The sequence below is a fragment of the Copadichromis virginalis genome, linkage group LG12 (genome assembly GCF_057382275.1).
Source record: "Copadichromis virginalis isolate Kocher_CV1m ecotype Utaka linkage group LG12, C_Virginalis_male_GT1.1, whole genome shotgun sequence".
Lineage (NCBI taxonomy): Eukaryota > Metazoa > Chordata > Actinopteri > Cichliformes > Cichlidae > Copadichromis > Copadichromis virginalis.
The window spans coordinates 21,696,358-21,708,170 of NC_140629.1; the positions used below are offsets into that span (position 1 = coordinate 21,696,358).

An 11,813-nucleotide genomic window follows, 5' to 3' on the forward strand; every position below is an offset into this window, starting at 1 on the left:
ATATAAGGCAAAAACTGAGGTTATAAAATTCTAATGAGTTTGAAAGTCAGCATTTGGAATGGCCATCTTTTTCTTCAACATGACCTGGAAAGCCAAGCTTCCCTGTATCTTAATCCATGTTAAAAAAAAATCCCGGTGAGGAAATCCAAGTAAGTTGATTCTGTTACTGTAACTAAAAATGTCACATTTAGATTCGTCACTCCATGAAACCTGTTGCCACTGATTTTCATTCCAGTTCTTGTGTAATTTTGGCTCTCTGTTTCTCTTCCTTAACAATGCCTATTTGACAGCCACCCTTCCACTGAGATCACCTTATTGGTGCAAAAATACTATTTCATGCCTATCAAACTGTGTTAGCGTTGGCATTTTTCAGCAATTCAGCTAAAGAAATAGGGAGAAATTATATGTTTTGTGACAGGCTGGTAGTAGACAAGTTCCTAAAGATAGAATTTAAGATAGTTTCTTTCCCAAGTTGTCTTTTAGGTGGAGCGACAACACTGGCTCATCCCTTGTGTCGGGTGTCTTTTTTATGCATAAATAGGTCATAGGTCAGTGTTAAGTGGTTTAGCAAACAAAAGCACTCCTTTGAAAATGATACGGTGCAAGGACTGGACTGAAAATGAGTGAAAAATCAGCCAATGGTTAAAGAGAAACTTTGAAAGACCTTCTGAAAGCATGGAGAACTATTGCTCAAGGCCTCCTTTTAAAAAATGACAAGAAAGTCTGGCTTCTTAGAAGCAAAATATAAAGAAATGGGGGTTGAACAATACACATTAATTACACACATTAATTACACACATTAATTACACAATGATAGGGAACAAATTAAAGAAGACAAATAATTTCACTGATAATCACACAAATTGTCATTTTTTTAATACATAATATGAAAGAACAATATTCGTTTTCTTGTACAGTACACACACTGCAACATAATGCAAGAAGACACACCACACTCATCAATCATTTGACATTTACTTGAAATTACTCCTTTAGAGATGTCAAAAACTGGAATGAAAAAGCTTTTTAAAATTATGCTTAAAGGGTAAAAAGCACCTTTAGAATGAGAAACATTGATGAAGCACTGCTTTAGAAAGACAGCACAACTTAGCATAGCAGCTAAGTATATGTTAGGCAGACTTTGCCTTTAATAGTGACGGACGTATAAAACAATAAAAACAATCAAACACAGAAAAGCTGACACAGTCGCTTAAATGAGCTGCACCTCCAGCTTAAGGCACAAACAGGTGTGTGCAATAGAGAATGTTCATGTAGAGCAGGAATAGAGAGAGGAGCCCTAAATACTGGAAGTCATGATAGTGATTGCTGGTTGTAGTGCAGGTAATGATTAAGTTTAACTCCAATCACAGACAGTGTTTGGTGGATAAGCTGAAACATATGGATTCTTCTCTCTCTGTAGTCACTTCAGTGTAACTACCATAGAGCCCTGTGTTAGAGAGATATTGCTTAAAGGTAGCATGACACTATGACAGTCCCATTATAATGGCAAAATTAAACCGTTTCCCAGTTTATATTGTTTCCTCCGTGTGATTAGAAACTTTCTAATTCATAATTAATCTTATATTTTGTGATGACTTGTTACAGGCTGATTAAATATGTCAGCATCAGATATCCCACACATTAACGTCTTGGTCCTGTCTGGTTAAGTTAACTTTGTATAGTTCTAACACATTTCTGTGTACTGAGTACTCATAAGAATAGATATAAACACCCAACAATAATTTAAAACCTGAATGCAACACGAATGTTCAAACACAGAGTAAAGAAATGCAATTGTTATGTAAAAACAATATTTACTTTATAGCTATATTTGGATTTCTCGTCCCAGAATCAAATAAGATTGAGGAAAAGATTCACCAGCAAAGCCGGAAGTGAATATTATGCTCTGTCACAGTGAGCTGTCTTTTAAACATGCGGACTGCAGAGCTGCTGAACATAAACGACTTAATGATTACATCACTCCCACTGAGGAAAACGCAGGGAAGTCCTGCATTCACACTGTGTAGTCTAGATCAGCATTCATCTTATTGTACATGTCGTATATAGCATCAACAGTTGCAGAGAAGTTGATGAGAAATTTTCTGATTTTTTCCAAGCAGTCCTCTTCCTTGACATCCCGACCCTTGGAGAGGGCTCTCAGGAAATCGGACTTATACGGAGCAGCAAAAAGAGCCGCCTATAAGAACAAGCACAGATTTTACTTACAAGCCTACGCGTCTAATGAGCTTATGACACATTTATTGTATAAAGAAAATTTTTGTAGCTACTTTGAATGCACCTTGAACAGTTGTTGCACAAACCAGCCGTGATATCTTTTAAGTGCTATTTCATAGGCTTTGGTGACATTGACTCGGATAAGGTTTGGATTGTTCTCGTCCTTTTCACCGTCCACCAGGCTCTGAAGGAAAACTTGGATGAATTTTAGACCCCTTTTGGACAAGAAGACATGCACAGTGATTATGGACGAGGACTTTTCTCAGCTTGACGAAGCAAGTGCAGCACAACAGTCTAAAACAGGGATGTCAAACTCATTTTACATCGATGGCCACATTAAGTGGCATTGACAGAAGAGTGAAACTCCACTTTCTGTCAATGTAAGGACTTTTAACTACACAGTCAGTCCCTAAGATATATTAATAAAAGATGAAGAAGTGTTGTTTCAATAGAAAATCTCAGTTTTTATAATGATAAATGTGTAAAATTACAGAAAAAGTTCTGCTAGCACTCTGGGCTCAGAGTGCTAGCAGAACTTTTGCCGTGGTATGAATGGCTGTTGGGGATTCTTTATCAGCAGGAAAAGATGTCAAATTGATAGTTGAAAGTATTTTTAAAACAACATTTTAAAATATAGTTAAAAGTTTAAAATATATGTTTTAGAAAATTGTCCACCGGGCCTACTTGGAGTCTTTGCTGGGCTGATTCTGGCCCCTGGGCCTTATGTTTGACACCCCTGGTCTAAAATGTAGAGTTTCTCACACCTTTTTAGCCACATAAGTGCCAAAGTTGCTCCAACTTTGGGCCATTCTCCTCCATGCATGTCCTTCTCTGCCTCCAAAATCTGCTGGAGAGTCTTGAACCGTCCGGGGTTGCTATCATAAACAGACTTGATTTTCTGTTAAATAAAACAGTTATTGTATCATTGTATCATCCATTAGCAATGTAGAAGTCAAGGGGCATACTTACTGTGATGTTACCCGATATGTCAGCCTTGATCGGTGCGAAAATAGTAGAGCCGAGGCAGTCTGAGGAGGAATATTTACACAGGCTGTGACTCGCAATTAAAGAAGTCAAAACTTATTTCCCCACACATGTGAACAAAAACTACGGAGCTCATATGAGATGATGAACATTCTCTTTGGAGGTAATCAACATCTCCTACTAATTAACACAAAAGCTCAATTTGAATCTGTATTAAACTTGACTTAAACTCCAGTTTGAATGCACAGGATCATCTGTGGGGACTTACGAACAATCTCACAACCCCTTTAGAAGTTAGATTTTTTTAATTATAGCTGTCCTTCAAGATTACAATGGAATCCCAAGAGCTTAATCCCATGTTTGCTATTTGACCTGTCCGTACTTGTAGACTGTTGAACAGTAATGTCTTTAAAAATCTAAGTGGTTTACACATTCGTCCCTGATTTGTTTCTGAAAGCAGACACAAATCCCTTTGGAGTTGCATCAGGCATCTGGTTTTTAAAAGAACTGAAAACTACCAAATCAAATAAATAGAGCTGTGTGCTGTGGCGACCCCTCGTGAATAATGATATAGCTTTAGTAAAATGATGGAAAAAGCATGTGCAAACTGCCAGTGGTTTTTTTGCACCCTCTGGTTAAAAGTTTTAAGCCTGTGTAACCTCTGACCGCACCCTGCATCAGTGCTGCACGGCAGGTATGTTGTAGGGTGACAGGTGAGCATTGACTCTACAACTATGATTATAAATAAATAAAGTGCAGGATTGTTTAGTGAACATTCGTTAAGAAAGTGTTTTTCCTTTGTTTTCCCACCAGTGACAGGTCAAAATGTCTGCTGTGACAAAAATCTGCTGTTGGACAGCGAGTATCAGACACATAACACTGTTTTCATTTGGTATCTGTTAATTAGGCGATGCTGAGTGAATAGTAATAATGAACAACAAGACATCTCGAGTGCGGACCTCCCATGGTTCATGGCTGACCTGCTAACACAACAGACAGCCTTTAGCTCTTGAGCTGTTACTGGAAACTACCCATGACTAAGCCTTTTCTATTGTGCAATGCAGTGTAATGCATCGCCACAACACTAATGGCATCATTTAATGTTTCAGATCCCTTTAATTTCCATACACTCCACGGGGAAAAGGTTTTTGTACTAAATATTGGACTTCTGAAACTAATTATTTATCTACTAATTATTTATTACTAATAACAAGCATAAAGTAAAACTTACTAATTGAAATGACTCAGAATGATTTGAGGCAAAGCCATGATGACATTTTACTACTAACTTTTACTACTACAGGTTAAATAACAAGTCTCTATTTAGATATAAATAAAAATAAAATACACTGGTGTGTTGAAACAAGACTAACAGGAGAGTGAACGTGCCAGTGGAGTGAAGTCTATTAGGACACTAATTAGGGAAGAGAGTTTCAGACACCTGTGTGAATGTACTATGAGTGTGCGGGATGGTAATGGCCTGTAGGAAAGTTGGCTCAAAAATTTCTGGGTCAGGAAGAATAATGGTGACAAGGAGGAAAGAGCCTAATATCGACATCAGACTTGGTTCATCTCAAGGGTTTCACGTGGCAAATTCAATGGAGGGACTTTGGCATATTAATAGAGAATGAAGCCGCACAAAGATGCCCTGGCGCACTGCGGCACCGGTGAATGGGCATGGGGAACTCAACACCGTACTAATCAATTTTCACAACTTAAAATCCAGGCCAGTGGAGTAAATTATGCATGCTAAAGGATTGTGGACAGGTTGGTGGAGAGAAACACGATCCAGAAAAGATTATCATTAGGAAGAGCAACATCGTTTTGTTAAACGAGATGGAAGTGTTGTGACAGATTTATCCTCACCACAAGTTCAGTGTTTAATAATCAGACAAATTCCAAATGAAGATTCACAGCAGTGGAAAAAAACACGTCCATTGCATGGGTGGTAATTTTAACGTAAACTGCACATTTTGTGCCTACTGGACCAGTTTAACAGTCCTGGAAGTATAAAGCACGATCGGTCCGTGGCATTAATCTGGAAGCCTTTGAGAGGTTAATCATAAAGCACCACAACTATACATTTTCCCTGCTGTCATCTATTTTTAAAATTCACAACTTCATTTGCAGTCCCATTAATGTAGTCTCCCCTGTGTTACACTGTGGAAACTTCACTTACCAAAGAATGGTGGAAGGTATGACACAGCTTCCAGAAACGGTCTTGTTTCCACTTGTCTGTCAGCTGGCAGCTGTCTGAATTGGTGCTCCATTAGCAGAGCCATCTCTTTAGTCCGGATACACTCCTAACTGTTGAAATGATAGCAACAGGCTGTCAGTCCTCCACTGCAGCTTCACAGTGATAGGAGGAGGAGAACACAGAGAGAGAGAGAGAGAGAGAGAGAGAGAGAGAGAGAGAGAGAGAGAGAGAGAGAGAGCGACATCTCTCTCTCTATTCACACACACACACACACACACACACACATACACACACACACACACACAGATAAATCTCTCTCTCACACACACACATAGAGAAACCTCTCTCTTTCTCTCTTTCTCACCCTTACACACACACACACACACACACACACACACGGACAGATCTATTCACACACACACGGACAGATCTATTCACACACACACACACACACACACACACACACACACACACACACACACACACACACACACACACACACACACACACATCTCTCTTTCTCTCTCTTACACACACATGGAAGTCACCTACACTGAACTCCTGGCTGCAGAGGAGCTCATGTGATCGACATGTTAGTGATAGGTCCGGGCCATCGCCACCTGCCGGGGTAAGAGGGCGGATAAACGGTACCAGACAGAAGAAACAAGTCCAGAGTAAACAGCACCTGATGTGCTCCATCAGCTGACACTGGTCTTCCTCTGCGTTTAATCGCATGTGCTGCTTTGCTGCCAACTAATGGAGTCTGGTGGAATATCGCTCTTTGGTTCCACTTAATTTATCTGTTTATCTGTTAGTTAGTTATAGTTATCCCGGGATTCGTGCAAGCATATAACAACTATGTAATATCTTACTGTAAGAGACAGACAAAATAGTATCACACATGAACTCCGCAGTTTGGTATTTTACGTAGATTATTTTATTTTAGTCCTTTTTAGTTTTAACATTTTGTGTTAAATATAGTTTAGTTTGCAGAGTAGGTTTGCTAGTTCTTATTGTTAATTATTAGTTTCATGTAAGTTCTAATTAATATTAATATTATTAATATCAGTGGTAGTAATAGTATTAGTGGTAGTATCAGATAGATGTGTCGAATCATATCTAACGAAAATTTAAAGGAAAGTTACAAAATTTCAACACACTGACCGAAGAGATAATCACATAAAATCATGACTTATCGACGACGACAAAGACAAAGAAAATTCAGTGGCGGAAACAAACTTCCAATTATGCGTTTCGCGTTTTCCGCCGCTAACTAAATTTGACCTTCACTTCATCCCGTAGCGTATGAGTAACTAGGAAGTGTATGTATCGGTAACTAAGGAAAGCTGTAGTGAGTAAATTTGAGCTTTCCTTGTTTGAAAGCAAAACGTCGATTTTTTTTTTAATTAAAAGCCAAGGGGAGGCAATCCAAGGTAGCACCGAGAGGTAAAGTGGCTGCTATCGGTGTAGCTAAACGCTCCTTATATCCGAGTGCAGACGGGTAGTTGGAGCTGGTAGTCTTTTGTTCTTATTGTTTTCTTTATGGCCATGAAATTATAATTTTTTCATGGGCAGATCACCTATAACAGTGGAGATATTGAGCTGTCTTCGGCGTCAGTATTTGTTAAGTAACTAGTTACTTTAAAAAAGCAGCATTAGTGAATATATGATGGGGCCAAGAGACCTTTGACTTGTGATGTCTGCATTCGTGCATACTGACTGGCTACATGCCCTAATGAAACTATGTCTGCACTGTTATTTTTAGCAAATTTAATATCAAGCTTTCATTTGTGCTAACTGTTCAGGTTCATGGCTCTGCCGACACTTTCGACCCGTGTGCCCAGTCGATCTCGGGTCTTGGCCGACCAGCTGGCCCGGCAGCGGGAGCAGGAGGCCCGGTGGCGGCAGCAGTGGGAGCTGCATGCTCAGTACTTCAGAGAGCAGAGCATCCGCAGCCAGAAACAGACGGTGTGGAGCTCCCGTCAATCCTACCAGCAGAGGTAACTTCCTCCAGCATAGATGCTCTCACTCACACGGTCTCCGAAACGTTACACAAATATTGAAGCAATCCAACTAAATAACTACACATTGCTTTATATTTGGTGATTTTATTTTTGTATCCTCCTTTCATTTTCTTGTCATTAATTTTACATGATTGCCATAACGTACTCCAGCATTATCATCCTGTTTCTCCTTTATTGCCCTCGGAGATGGCTCTGTAAGTAATCACGCCATGTCATATATAAGTTTTGTGTTATAAAAAAAGTGATAGTACTTGACACTACTCCCTACCTATGGCAAAACTAGGCTAACCTTTATGTTGAAGTCTCGATTTTACAACAGCCAGATTGGTCTCATCTCAGGCTGGGAGCAGAAAAATCTTAAAATCTAAAACCTACAGGAATCCAATGTGGTAAAGCCAGGAACATCCTGGAAATACCATAAATACTGAAATTACAATAAATAAATGTTTTCATGAATTTCTTTGGCCTATTAGAATATGCTGGTATGCTAAGAGAAGTAGTGTTAAGTTGTTTGTTGTATTGTGAGTATACCATAGTGTATCTTCCTTTAAATCTGTGTAACAACATATATATATGTATGTATGTCATATTTGTTTGTCTGTATAAATTAGTTTAAAAAATAGATAAATAGCCTTATGTTATTATATTTACTGTGTTGCTCTTTGTCATCAGTTGACAAAAATGCTAGTATTTATTTAATTTTTTTACCCAAGCATTTTTCTTCTTTTTGTTTTCAGTATGTCAGCATACCATAAAGACAGACTGAAGGAAGAAAAGAAAGCCAGCTTGGAGCAGCGCAGGAATCGACTCAGGGTAATGCTGCAAGAGGAGCAAAACCAACTTGAGGCAGAGCTCCGAGAGATGGTGCCCGACAGGAGCACGTTGGCAAGTCAGTTGGTGCAAAAAAGTGAAGAGCTTCGCACGGCAAGAGAAGACAGAAGAAAGAAAGTTGGTGGAATATTGCCCCATAAATATTCACCACAGTGTTGTGCCATGTAAGTTTGCAATCCCCGTTCATTTTTTTTGTCATGCCTAGCTTGCACAGGAGCTGCTGAGGGAGCACTGGAAGAGAAACAACCAAGAGCTGAGAAAGGTAGGCAAGTTTAAACTATTGATGCAAATGTGACAAGTTGCCGAGCCCCATACCTCAGACCTCGAGGTGTTACCACTGATGAAGTGTTTGACGGCTTCAGGAATCTAGTGACCACCCCATACGTCTAGAGAGTTCACCAAGTAGAGGAAACAGACACTTTTTGTCAAGACATCCATTTGATCTGGAAACCTATATGGCCTGTGATGCAGATATTCCATGACTTTCTGTTAACCTGATTCCAGTGTTGACTTAAGAAAAAGAAATGTTCTGGTATCCCTTCCACCCAGGGTCAAGGTCATCAGTATCTCTGTCTCAGCTTTGTCACAACTCACTCTTTCAATCTGTCTGCAGCTGGAGTCAGGATTACATAAAGATCACATTGTCAGCCAATGGCAGGAGCAGATATCTGAGAAGAAACAGGTAGGTGGATCATTCCAGGCACCAGACAAAGTCAGTTATGTTCATTTCAGTGTTTTAATAACTTTGATAGCCAGTATTGAAGAAGTTGCTTCAGTACTTCATAGTATAGCCCTTCTCAGGCCGGTGTTGACACATATGACCCACAAGTCATTATCTTTTTATGTGGCCAAGTTTTTATGTAACACATCTATTTTTAATTGAACAGTGTTCGTGTACTCTGTGAGCACAGTATCACGGCCGCAACCTACTCTGGTCAGCCCCTCAAAGGTGGTGCATAATTAAGAAAGCTTTGACACTTACTGTAAGTGACCCAGCTTGTCAAACATGCAGAAAGAAGTGGCGTACCAGGAGGAGACGAGACGCTTTGAAAACGAGTACGAGAGGACCAGAAGAGAAGCTCTGGAGAGGATCAAACAAGCGGAGGAGAAAAGGAAAGACGAGGAGCGTAGGAGAGGGGAGGAGCTACGCAAGCAGATGGAAGAACTGAAGCTGAGAGAAGAAGAGGTATTCAGAGCATCAGCAAACAATTTCTTCTGTGCAAAACCACCTTTGCAGGCTTTTTTTTTTGTAAACAAGATTATTTTTTATTTTTCTCTTACAGGCCACTCGTCTGAAAAAGGAGCAAGAGGCTCTACTGTTGCAGCAGTGGGAGCTGGAGAAGATAGAGGAGGACAGGAGGAAGGCGGAGGAACAGAGGAAGAAGTTTGAGATCGGGTATGTGAAGCTTATTCTCCAGATGACCAAACAAAAAGAGTGGTATGATATTTCAATCTACTGAGGTACTTTACATATGGGATTCATGTTGCACTAGGCGTTTCTTGATCCGTCAGTATCGAGCTCAGCTGAGAAGAAGAGCCCAGCAAGTGCAGGAAGAACTGGTAAATACTTTTTTTACCTGCAGATTTTACTGTGTGATCATCCAGATAACTTCCCCAGACCTTTTCTTTGAAATCCTTTTTACGACACCAGGAGGCCGATCGTAAGATCCTGGCAGCCTTGCTTGAAGGAGAGGAGGAGGACAGGAGGCTGGAGACTGCAAGAAGGGAAAGAGCTGTCGCTGATGCAGCCTGGATGAAACGTGTGATTGAAGAGCAGCTGCAACTGGAGCGTGAGAGGGAAGCTGAGTTTGAAGTCTTACACAGGTGAGCGCCAAGATTTAGTAAGCCTCAACTCTCCAGAAAGGCGCACGTGCGGCTCTGTGAATACAAATCAATGCATCCCATTTGTTCGTAGGGAAGAAGCTCAGCATGTTTGGGAGAAACGAGAAGTTCAGTGGGAGAAAGAGAGGAAAGCCAGAGAACGGCTCATGCATGAGGTAAATTTCTCTTGGAGTAAAACTTGAAGTAAAGCTTAAAGATGTGAGTTCAAATAAAAGTTGTCCTGTTTTGGGTTTTTCCTGTCTTTTTTGATAAGGTGCTTGTGGAGAGACAGCAGCAGATAGAGCTGAAAATACAGAAGAACCGTGAGGCTCAGGAGGAATCTCTAAAGAGACGAGAAGAGCTTATCAAGGAGCTTGAGTGGGAGAGGAAATTCAGACGTCGGGAAAAGGAGCAAGAAGAGGGCCGAAGGACAGCGCGGATGCAAGAGATAAATGCTCAGGTTGGATACTTTTTATTTTGTTTTTTATGGGAGGGGGTTCTCAGGTTTATTTCCCCAACTATGCATTAACCTCCTAGGACCTGGCGTCCACATATGTGGACATCACATTTTGGGTTATTAAGACCAAAATACTCAATTTTGCTCTACAAGGGCCTTGATATCTACTTACGAGGACATTATACTGCTACTGTTCGATCGAAATTTTATACGAATATCCTCATTTGTGGCTCTCATTTTTCTTAGAAACAAAAAAAGGTAAAAAAAAAAAAAATCTGGTAATCTTTGTTTTTACATTCATCAGGTCCCAATCAGCCCAAATATCAAAGAGAAATTAAAATTGCATGCCATGAAAGAGTTTGGTCTTAGGAGGTTAAATAAGAAATCATATGTGAAGTTGTTTGTTTTCATGTTATGTAGGTGGAGCAGCAACAAGAGGCGCAGTGGGAGGAGCGGTGTAGGAAAGAACAGGAGGAAGAGGAAGAACGGGAAGCCCTTCGAATCCAAGAAGAGGAGCTGAGGCTTGAGATGCAGAGGATCGCCAAGAAAGGATACCAGGACAAGGTGAAAGAAGAGTGAGGCAGCCGTATTCATGATTCCAAGCTTAAAATTGCTCTTTAATATTAAAATATGCTTGAAACCGTCTCTTTCAGATTCACAGCAGGCCACGATCAGCCTGGACATGAGAGACCTGCCAGACTGAAGTGAAGCCGAACATGAGCTGTTGTATTTTTTCTGTTAGGAATTAGCCTTAAAGGATATTTCATGCTTTTTAAAACAGCCCTATGAAGACTTAAAGGCCATTTGTCACAGTAATTACGCTGTTGGTCAACACTGAGCATGAAGCATTATGTGTTGTCAAATGATTTCAAAGTGACAGATGCACAAAGAAACTCTCCGTCCAAATTCAGGACAAAAACGTCCAATGTTAAAGTTAAAATAAAAGCTCTCACCCATTGCAGTCTTTGAACACATCCTGTGGAAGCAGGCCTGCAGTGGAATTTGACTTTTGTTGTACATTAGTGTTTTTTAACAGCCAAAAGAAAACTTTGTCCTTTGAAAGGATAAAATGTAAAAAAAGAAAAAGAAAAGAAAAGTAGGCCACATGTGCCTCCTGTCATGCCATATTGATTTAATTTCTATTTGTTGGACTCGAATCGATTCGTCTCTGCTCTTAGAGCTCTTGAATGTCTATAAATTTTCTATTCTGTGTGTATTAAAGCTGTTGCAATCAAATCATTTGAGCATTTTGTATTTACAAACC

The 11,813-nt window shown here is 40.0% G+C and overlaps 2 protein-coding genes across 2 annotated transcripts; one reads left to right on the forward strand and one right to left on the reverse strand.

Annotated features, from left to right (window-relative positions):
* Positions 1-854: 854 nt before the first annotated feature.
* Positions 855-6,420, reverse strand: gltpa (glycolipid transfer protein a). Its single transcript, XM_085475360.1, has 6 exons — positions 5,969-6,420; positions 5,399-5,526; positions 3,205-3,263; positions 3,000-3,133; positions 2,300-2,450; positions 855-2,197 (listed from the first exon to the last, which is right to left on the reverse strand). The coding sequence occupies exons 2-6, from the start codon at positions 5,499-5,501 to the stop codon at positions 2,015-2,017; spliced, it is 630 nt and encodes a 209-aa protein (XP_085331486.1). The 5' UTR covers positions 5,502-5,526; positions 5,969-6,420; the 3' UTR covers positions 855-2,014.
* A 286-nt stretch (positions 6,421-6,706) lies between these two features.
* tchp (trichoplein, keratin filament binding) lies at positions 6,707-11,785 on the forward strand. Its single transcript, XM_085475355.1, has 13 exons — positions 6,707-6,862; positions 7,222-7,416; positions 8,178-8,388; positions 8,477-8,533; positions 8,885-8,953; positions 9,284-9,457; positions 9,555-9,667; positions 9,765-9,831; positions 9,923-10,095; positions 10,187-10,268; positions 10,367-10,552; positions 10,970-11,113; positions 11,203-11,785. The coding sequence occupies exons 2-13, from the start codon at positions 7,226-7,228 to the stop codon at positions 11,233-11,235; spliced, it is 1,500 nt and encodes a 499-aa protein (XP_085331481.1). The 5' UTR covers positions 6,707-6,862; positions 7,222-7,225; the 3' UTR covers positions 11,236-11,785.
* The last annotated feature ends 28 nt before the right edge of the window (positions 11,786-11,813 follow it).

Excerpts from the sequence above, each read along its gene's own strand:
- tchp (XM_085475355.1), top strand. The coding sequence starts at position 7,226 with ATGGCTCTGCCGACACTTTCGACCCGTGTGCCCAGTCGATCTCGGGTC. Across the intron at positions 7,417-8,177 it reads CGTCAATCCTACCAGCAGAG|TATGTCAGCATACCATAAAG; the intron begins GTAACTTCCTCC and ends TTTTGTTTTCAG. Across the intron at positions 9,458-9,554 it reads TGAAGCTGAGAGAAGAAGAG|GCCACTCGTCTGAAAAAGGA; the intron begins GTATTCAGAGCA and ends TTTCTCTTACAG.
- gltpa (XM_085475360.1), bottom strand. The coding sequence starts at position 5,501 with ATGGCTCTGCTAATGGAGCACCAATTCAGACAGCTGCCAGCTGACAGA. Across the intron at positions 3,264-5,398 it reads ATACCTTCCACCATTCTTTG|ACTGCCTCGGCTCTACTATT; the intron begins GTAAGTGAAGTT and ends ATTCCTCCTCAG. Across the intron at positions 2,451-2,999 it reads GCACTTATGTGGCTAAAAAG|GGGTCTAAAATTCATCCAAG; the intron begins GTGTGAGAAACT and ends CTTGTCCAAAAG.